Source organism: Nerophis ophidion, linkage group LG18 (assembly GCF_033978795.1).
Source record: "Nerophis ophidion isolate RoL-2023_Sa linkage group LG18, RoL_Noph_v1.0, whole genome shotgun sequence".
Taxonomy (NCBI): Eukaryota; Metazoa; Chordata; class Actinopteri; order Syngnathiformes; family Syngnathidae; genus Nerophis; species Nerophis ophidion.
Window position 1 is genome coordinate 1,960,604 of NC_084628.1, and position 10,000 is coordinate 1,970,603.

Sequence of the window (10,000 nt, forward strand, 5' to 3'; positions counted from 1 at the left end):
TGTGTGATGGTATGGGGGTGTATTAGTGATTGTTGTAGGGTGAAAGTGTTGTAGTCAGCATGTGTGATGGTATGGGGGTGTATTAGTGATTGTTGTAGGGTGAAAGTGTGTAGTCAGCATGTGTGATGGTATTGGGGTGTTATTAGTGATTGTTGTAGGGTGAAAGTGTGTAGTCAGCATGTGTGATGGTACTGGGGGTGTATTAGTGATTGTTGTAGGGTGAAAGTGTTGTAGTCAGCATGTGTGATGGTATGGGGGTGTATTAGGTGATTGTTGTAGGGTGAAAGTGTTCTAGGCAGCATGTGTGATGGTATGGGGGTGTATTAGTGATTGTTGTAGGGTGAAAGTGTTGTAGTCAGCATGTGTGATGGTATGGGGGTGTATTAGTGATTGTTGTAGGGTGAAAGTGTTGTAGTCAGCATGTGTGATGGTATGGGGGTGTATTAGTGATTGTTGTAGGGTGAAAGTGTTGTAGTCAGCATGTGTGATGGTATGGGGGTGTATTAGTGATTCGTTGTAGGGTGAAAGTGTGGTAGTCAGCATGTGTGATGGTATGGGGGTGTATTAGTGATTGTTGTAGGGTGAAAGTGTTGTAGTCAGCATGTGTGATGGTATGGGGGTGTATTAGTGATTGTTGTAGGGTGAAAGTGTGGTAGTCAGCATGTGTGATGGTATGGGGGTTGTATAGTGATTGTTGTAGGGTGAAAGTGTGGTAGTCAGCATGTGTGATGTATGGGGGTGTATTAGTGATTGTTGTAGGGTGAAGTGTTGTAGTCAGCATGTGTGATGGTATGGGGTGTATTAGTGATTGTTGTAGGGTGAAAGTGTGGTAGTCAGCATGTGTGATGGTATGGGGGTGTATTAGTGATTGTTGTAGGGTGAAAGTGTGGTAGTCAGCATGTGTGATGGTATGGGGGTGTATTAGTGATTGTTGTAGGGTGAAAGTGTGGTAGTCAGCATGTGTGATGGTATGGGGGTGTATTAGTGATTGTTGTAGGGTGAAAGTGTTGTAGTCAGCATGTGTGATGGTATGGGGGTGTATTAGTGATTGTTGTAGGGTGAAAGTGTTGTAGTCAGCATGTGTGATGGTATGGGGGTGTATTAGTGATTGTTGTAGGGTGAAAGTGTAGTAGTCAGCATGTGTGATGGTATGGGGGTGTATTAGTGATTGTTGTAGGGTGAAAGTGTTGTAGTCAGCATGTGTGATGGTATGGGGGTGTATTAGTGATTGTTGTAGGGTGAAAGTGTTGTAGTCAGCATGTGTGATGGTATGGGGGTGTATTAGTGATTGTTGTAGGGTGAAAGTGTGGTAGTCAGCATGTGTGATGGTATGGGGGTGTATTAGTGATTGTTGTAGGGTGAAAGTGTGGTAGTCAGCATGTGTGATGGTATGGGGGTGTATTAGTGATTGTTGTAGGGTGAAAGTGTTGTAGTCAGCATGTGTGATGGTATGGGGGTGTATTAGTGATTGTTGTAGGGTGAAAGTGTGGTAGTCAGCATGTGTGATGGTATGGGGGTGTATTAGTGATTGTTGTAGGGTGAAAGTGTTGTAGTCAGCATGTGTGATGGTATGGGGGTGTATTAGTGATTGTTGTAGGGTGAAAGTGTGGTAGTCAGCATGTGTGATGGTATGGGGGTGTATTAGTGATTGTTGTAGGGTGAAAGTGTTCTAGTCAGCATGTGTGATGGTATGGGGGTGTATTAGTGATTGTTGTAGGGTGAAAGTGTTGTAGTCAGCATGTGTGATGGTATGGGGGTGTATTAGTGATTGTTGTAGGGTGAAAGTGTGGTAGTCAGCATGTGTGATGGTATGGGGGTGTAATTAGTGATTGTTGTAGGGTGAAAGTGTTCTAGGCAGCATGTGTGATGGTATGGGGGTGTATTAGTGATTGTTGTAGGGTGAAAGTGTTGTAGTCAGCATGTGTGATGGTATGGGGGTGTATTAGTGATTGTTGTAGGGTGAAAGTGTGGTAGTCAGCATGTGTGATGGTATGGGGGTGTATTAGTGATTGTTGTAGGGTGAAAGTGTTCTAGTCAGCATGTGTGATGGTATGGGGGGTGTATTAGTGATTGTTGTAGGTGAAAGTGTTGTAGTCAGCATGTGTGATGGTATGGGGGTGTATTAGTGATTGTTGTAGGGTGAAAGTGTGGTAGTCAGCATGTGTGATGGTATGGGGGTGTATTAGTGATTGTTGTAGGGTGAAAGTGTGGTAGTCAGCATGTGTGATGGTATGGGGGTGTATTTAGTGATTGTTGTAGGGTGAAAGTGTGGTAGTCAGCATGTGTGATGGTATGGGGGTGTATTAGTGATTGTTGTAGGGTGAAAGTGTGGTAGTCAGCATGTGTGATGGTATGGGGGTGTATTAGTGATTGTTGTAGGGTGAGAGTGTTGTAGTCAGCATGTGTGATGGTATGGGGGTGTATTAGTGATTGTTGTAGGGTGAAAGTGTGGTAGTCAGCATGTGTGATGGTATGGGGGTGTATTAGTGATTGTTGTAGGGTGAAAGTGTAGTAGTCAGCATGTGTGATGGTATGGGGGTGTATTAGTGATTGTTGTAGGGTGAAAGTGTGGTAGTCAGCATGTGTGATGGTATGGGGGTGTATTAGTGATTGTTGTAGGGTGAAAGTGTAGTAGTCAGCATGTGTGATGGTATGGGGGTGTATTAGTGATTGTTGTAGGGTGAAAGTGTTGTAGTCAGCATGTGTGATGGTATGGGGGTGTATTAGTGATTGTTGTAGGGTGAAAGTGTGGTAGTCAGCATGTGTGATGGTATGGGGGTGTATTAGTGATTGTTGTAGGGTGAAAGTGTTGTAGTCAGCATGTGTGATGGTATGGGGGTGTATTAGTGATTGTTGTAGGGTGAAAGTGTTGTAGTCAGCATGTGTGATGGTATGGCGGGTGTATTAGTGTGTTGTAGTCAGCATGTGTGATGGTATGGGGGTGCATTAGTGGCCAAGACATGGCTAACTTACACATCTGTGAAGGCACCATTATGCTGAAAGGTACATATAGCTTTTGGAGCAACATATGTTGTTATCATGGACGCCCCTGCTTATTTCAGCAAGACAATGCCAAGCCAGGTGTTACAACAGCGTGGCTTCATAGTAAGAGAGTGCGGGTACTAGACTGGCCTGCCTGTAGTCCAGAAATGTGTGCAGGCTAAAATATGAGTCAGGAGACTGTTGAACAACTTAAGCTGTACATCAAGCAAGAATGGGAAAGAATTCCACTTCAAAAAAGTGTCTCCTCAGTTCCCAAACCTGCACTGAGTGTTGTTCAAAGGAAAGCCATGTAACACACTGGTAAAAATGTGTTTTTTGACATGTGTTGCTGCCATTACATTCTAAATGAGCTAATATTTGCAAAAAACACCAAAGTTTGTCAGTGTGAAGATGAAATATCTTGTCTTTGCAGTCTATTCAATTGAATATAAGTTGAAAAGGATTTGTTGTTTAATTGACCTTTTAGACAAGGTGACAACTTGACTAGAACGGTCGTGGACATCTGAGGTGTGTGCTCACGTAGGCAAGTGACCACCCAGCATGCAGGTATGACACAAAAGAGGTACTTACATTAATTCGGTCCCCAAGACCATGGGCACCTTCTCCCCTGAGTGGTTGCTGAGGAAACGCAGCCTGAAGAGATGGTTGGCACCAGCCTGGCGTGAGATCAGCATGCTGGCACTGCTGCGGACGGGGGACAGATTGAGCTCCTGGGGCTGGCAGGGGCCCACCCAGATCTGGTCCCTCAGTGCGTAGTCCATCACAGAGTAGCTGTCCTCGCTGGGACAAGAAGAAGAAGAAGACAACACTTTATTTCAGACTTCACATTTCTACATAGGAAGACAATTCCAGCTGCTACCACCTAAACATCAAACTTGAAATGAGCTCCAGCTCAGGTTTCTTCAACTCCTCAGAGCCAAGGACCGTCCAACGTGGACTTAGAAGTCATGTGTCATATTTCTAATAAAAAAGAGCCATTTCTTTGGTGTGTGCTTCTATTTGCTGATGGTACCTGCACCCGAGTACCACCATTTGTCCTGAAACCTGCACCTGAGTACCACCATTTGTCCTGAAACCTGCTCCCGAGTACCACCATTTGTCCTGAAACCTGCACCCGAGTACCACCATTTGTCTGAAACCTGCACCCGAGTACCACCATTTGTCCTGAAACCTGCACCCGAGTACCACCATTTGTCCTGAAACCTGCACCCGAGTACCACCATTTGTCCTGAAGTCTGCACCCGAGTACCACCATTTGTCCTGAAACCTGCACCCGAGTACCACCATTTGTCCTGAAACCTGCACCCGAGTACCACCATTTGTCCTGAAGTCTGCACCCGAGTACCACCATTTGTCCTGAAGTCTGCACCCGAGTACCACCATTTGTCCTGAAACCTGCACCCGAGTACCACCATTTGTCCTGAAACCTGCACCCGAGTACCACCATTTGTCCTGAAGTCTGCACCCGAGTACCACCTTTTGTCCTGAAAACCTTGCACCCGAGTACCACCATTTGTCCTGAAGTCTGCACCCGAGTACCACCATTTGTCCTGAAACCTGCACCCGAGTACCACCATTTGTCCTGAGACCTGCACCCTGTACCACCATTTGTCCTGAAACCTGCACCCGAGTACCACCATTTGTCCTGAAACCTGCACCCGAGTACCACCATTTGTCCTGAAACCTGCACCCGAGTACCACCATTTGTCCTGAAGTCTGCACCCGAGTACCACCATTTGTCCTGAAACCTGCACCCGAGTACCACCATTTGTCCTGAAACATGCACCCGAGTACCACATTTGTCCTGAAACCTGCACCCGAGTACCACCATTTGTCCTGAAACCTGCACCCGAGTACCACCATTTGTCCTGAAACCTGCACCCGAGTACCACATTTGTCCTGAAACATGCACCCGAGTACCACCATTTGTCCTGAAACCTGCACCCGAGTACCACCATTTGTCCTGAAACCTGCACCCGAGTACCACCATTTGTCCTGAAGTCTGCACCCGAGTACCACCATTTGTCCTGAAGTCTGCACCCGAGTACCACCATTTGTCCTGAAACCTGCACCCGAGTACCACCATTTGTCCTGAAACCTGCACCCGAGTACCACCATTTGTCCTGAAACCTGCACCCGAGTACCACCATTTGTCCTGAAGTCTGCACCCGAGTACCACCATTTGTCCTGAAACCTGCACCCGAGTACCACCATTTGTCCTGAAACCTGCACCCGAGTACCACCATTTGTCCTGAGACCTGCACCCGTGTACCACCATTTGTCCTGAAGTCTGCACCCGAGTACCACCATTTGTCCTGAAACCTGCACCCGAGTACCACCATTTGTCCTGAAACCTGCACCCGAGTACCACCATTGTCCTGAAACCTGCACCCGAGTACCACCATTTGTCCTGAAGTCTGCACCCGAGTACCACCATTTGTCCTGAAACCTGCACCCGAGTACCACCATTTGTCCTGAAACCTGCACCCGAGTACCACCATTTGTCCTGAAACCTGCACCCGAGTACCACCATTTGTCCTGAAACCTGCACCCGAGTACCACCATTTGTCCTGAAACCTGCACCCGAGTACCACCATTTGTCCTGAAACCTGCACCCGAGTACCACCATTTGTCCTGAAACCTGCACCGAGTACCACCATTTGTCCTGAAACCTGCACCCGAGTACCACCATTTGTCCTGAAACCTGCACCCGAGTACCACCATTTGTCCTGAAGTCTGCACCTGAGTACCACCATTTGTCCTGAAACCTGCACCCGAGTACCATTTGTCCTGAAACCTGCACCCGAGTACCACCATTTGTCCTGAAGTCCTGCACCCGAGTACCACCATTTGTCCTGAAACCTGCACCCGAGTACCACCATTTGTCCTGAAACCTGCACCCGAGTACCACCATTTGTCCTGAACCATTTGTCCTGAAACCTGCACCCGAGTACCACCATTTGTCCTGAAACCTGCACCCGAGTACCACCATTTGTCCTGAAACCTGCACCCGAGTACCACCATTTGTCCTGAAACCTGCACCCGAGTACCACCATTTGTCCTGAAACCTGCACCCGAGTACCACCATTTGTCCTGAAACCTGCACCCGAGTACCACCATTTGTCCTGAAACCTGCACCCGAGTACCACCATTTGTCCTGAAACCTGCACCTGAGTACCACCATTTGTCCTGAAACCTGCACGGCTGCTAGGAAACATCTGGAGCCAGTTTGTGGAAGGCCTTCATGCAGAGTGTGGGTGTGTGTTTACGTAGTGCTGGAGAACAGGAGCTTGAGTCTTGTATCAAGTCCAGACTGGAACACTTGGCCAAGCTAGACGGGAAGCAGCTTGCCGTGAGCCAGCACGTCCATCAGGGAGGACATTGTGCACGCAGCAGGTCCATCAGGGAGGACATTGTGCACGCAGCACGTCCATCAGGGAGGACATTGTGCACGCAGCAGGTCCATCAGGGAGGACATTGTGCAGGCAGCAGGTCCATCAGGGAGGACATTGTGCAGGCCGCTGGGAGGGCAAGTATCTCCACAGCAAACATGAGCGTGTCAAGCACCCAGCTTCTGTTGTGCCCCCTCAACTAAGACGAGGTCACCACCCGGCACAGGAATCTGGTCACGGTCTGAAAGGTCTTAAACGGTTTTAACCACCTGGTGAACCCAACCCATTGTCCACAGAACCAGCCAAGGTTTGGGATGCCAGAACATTAGGACTTCCCGCAAGAGGAGAACAATATTAGCTACCGCTCTTTTTGATACCTCCTGGTACTTTTCTAAATAAAGGGGACCACAAAAATGTCATTATTGGCTTTATTTGAACAAACAAATGTTAGTGTAGATGAAACATATGTTTGTTATTGTTATTTAGTCCTTCAATAAAATGTTGACAACTTGTCTTTTAGTAGTAAGTAAACACATTTATACACCTATTATTTTATACACATTATGAGGGACAAAATGGATTATTAATCTACTTGTTCATTTACTGTTAATATCTGCTTACTTTCTCTTTTAACATGTTCTATCTACACTTCTGTTCAAATGTAATAATCACTTATTCTTCTCTTCTTTCATACTTGACATTAGTTTTGGATGATACCACACATTTAGGTATCGATTTGATACCAAGTAGTTACAGGATCATACAACAAAATTTAATTCCTAATAAACCAATAGTAATATGGTTAAGAAATACTGATGTAAAGGGTAGGTGTCGCACTGTTTCCTGTTTTAACATGTTCTATCTACACTTCTGTTCAAATGTAATAATCACTTATTCTTCTCTTCTTTCATACTTGACATTAGTTTGATGATACCACACATTTATTGTAGGTATAAACCAGATACTGAGTAGTTATATAGTAGTTTATAAACATATTATGAATTGTACAAAAAGTAAAGATTTTGTGACAATACAAAATATGGATGTAATGATAGTAGTATGGACGAGATATCATTACAGTGTAGATCCACCCATGACGGCGGTGAGCTACTGTATCCTCCTACGCTGTGTAGTCAAGCATGTTTAGCTATTCCTCCCCCTCCAGTGATAATGCTACTTGTAAGAAACCTACTTTATTTGTTGCCATGGAGACCAGGATTAGTGATTTAGAAGTAGCTAAAACACTGTGGATGGATGTTAGCCGTATGTGTTAAAGCAGCTCTTCCTGAGGGTGTTTCAGTGTTATAACTTCACCTTTAACTTGACTTTTTACACCAAAATGCGTCCATTCTCCCTTTTCTGTCTACACACTGTGTCTGCTTGTAAGTACTCTGTGTGTGTGCGCTGCCATACATGCTCCTCTGCTGGTACAATGTCAGGACGTGACAATGTGCTGTCATGTCCGGGAAGTGGTACTTTTCAAACAGTGTAGAACCATTTTTGATTGACTAGTACCACAACTCTATACTAGTACTGGTGTACCGTACAACTCTAAGAGAAACATTAACAGTTAAAAGCAAAATGCACTTTTTATTTAGATTTTTGCCTGTTGTTCCCAATCATTGTGAGAGACTAGAACAGAGGTCGGGAACCTTTTTGGCTGAGAGAGCCAAGAAGCCAAATATTTTAAAATGTATTTCCCTAATTGAATTGAATTGAATTATATTTATATAGCGCTTTTTCTCTAGTGACTCAAAGCGCTTTACATAGTGAAACCCAATATCTAATTTTTACATTGAAACCAGTGTGGGTGGCACTGGGAGCAGGTGGGTAAAGTGTCTTGCCCAAGGACACAAGGGCAGTGACTAGGATGGCGGAAGCGGGAATCGAACCTGCAACCCTCAAGTTCCTGGCACGGCCGCTCTACCAACCGAGCTATACCGCACCTAAGAGCCATAAAATGTTTTTTTTAACACTTAACACAAACGCGTGCATTTTTAAGTAAGACCAACATTTCCAGAGTATAATAGTTCTCTTATTCTTTGTAATAACATTGTTATTCTGAAGCAAACTGTGGAGGGGGCGTGGCCTGCGAGCCTGCAGCAAAGCGGGATGTTGCCAGGACCGGCCTCGAAATCAGCGACAGGTGCGTAGATGGGCCCACCTGGGCCTTTTTATCTAATCACCTGTTGCTCTGTTTTAAGCAGCAGCCAGGAGGAGAGACAGGGTTGGGGCTGGAGCCAGAGCGCGAGTGAGGACGAAAGGGAAAAAGACAATTGCTGCAAAGCAACTGAGAGACTAATTGAAAAACAACAACAATATTTAACCCTAAAACAGGCTCTCATGTCGGTGCTTGGTGGTCTGAAGAACCCCCAGGAGGACAAGCCCAACACTAACCAATAATAAATAAATTACTTTTTACCATTAACGCAACTTCTTGAACATAAAAATGCATGAGAATGTTTTATATTTTGAATGTTATTTTTAACACTGTTGAATTATTCATGACTTATCGTGTTAAGCAATGTCAGCTCAGATTTATCCGAGAGCCAGATGCAGTCATCAAAAGAGCCACATCTGGCTCTAGAGCCATAGGTTCCCTACCCCTGGACTAGAACAAGAAGATAATACACACTTGCATGATGTGACTAATGGCAATCACCATAGCAACAGACACCTTCACAATATGTCAATGCTCAATATTGACCCTCATGTGATCATTTTAATCAAGTCACATGATGTCTTTAGTGCATTTATTTCCATTTCCATAGCAGCAAACTTCACACTTCCAGCAACACACACACACACACACACCCGTGTGTGTTCTTATCATGACACACTTGGTGGCAGACAACAAAGGAGACTATTTTTGGACCAATGAGGATTCACAACTTTCTCTTTTTGAAGCTGAATAATCCACTGAGGAGGTGCTGCTGCTGCTTAGAGAGGTCAGCAGCTAGTAGGTTTACACCTTTGAGCACACAGAGGCTGATGCTGCTTAGAGAGGTCAGCAGCTAGTAGGTTTACACCTTTGAGCACACAGAGGCTGATGCTGCTTAGAGAGGTCAGCAGCAAGTAGGTTTACACCTTTGAGCACACTGAGGCTGATGCTGCTTAGAGAGGTCAGCAGCAAGTAGGTTTACACCTTTGAGCACACTGAGGCTGATGCTGCTTAGAGAGGTCAGCAGCAAGTAGGTTTACACCTTTGAGCACACTGAGGCTGATGCTGCTTAGAGAGGTCAGCAGCAAGTAGGTTTACACCTTTGAGCACACCGAGGCTACTGCTGCTTAGAGAGGTCAGCAGCTAGTAGGTTTACACCTTTGAGCACACTGAGGCTGCTGCTGCTTAGAGAGGTCAGCAGCTAGTAGGTTTACACCTTTGAGCACACTGAGGCTGATGCTGCTTAGAGAGGTCAGCAGCAAGTAGGTTTACACCTTTGAGCACACAGAGGCTGATGCTGCTTAGAGAGGTCAGCAGCAAGTAGGTTTACACCTTTGAGCACACTGAGGCTGATGCTGCTTAGAGAGGTCAGCAGCAAGTAGGTTTACACCTTTGAGCACACTGAGGCTGATGCTGCTTAGAGAGGTCAGCAGCAAGTAGGTTT

General features: G+C 45.7%; 1 protein-coding gene across 1 annotated transcript in view; it reads right to left on the reverse strand.

The window, feature by feature from the left end:
• Positions 1–3,569: 3,569 nt before the first annotated feature.
• LOC133537482 (rho guanine nucleotide exchange factor 26-like) overlaps positions 3,570–10,000 on the reverse strand; it is a 64,501-nt gene continuing 58,070 nt past the window's right edge. The window contains exon 13 of the mRNA XM_061878534.1: positions 3,570–3,783. Within this exon, the coding sequence (XP_061734518.1) occupies positions 3,570–3,783 (214 nt within the window). The remainder of the gene's footprint in view (positions 3,784–10,000) is intronic.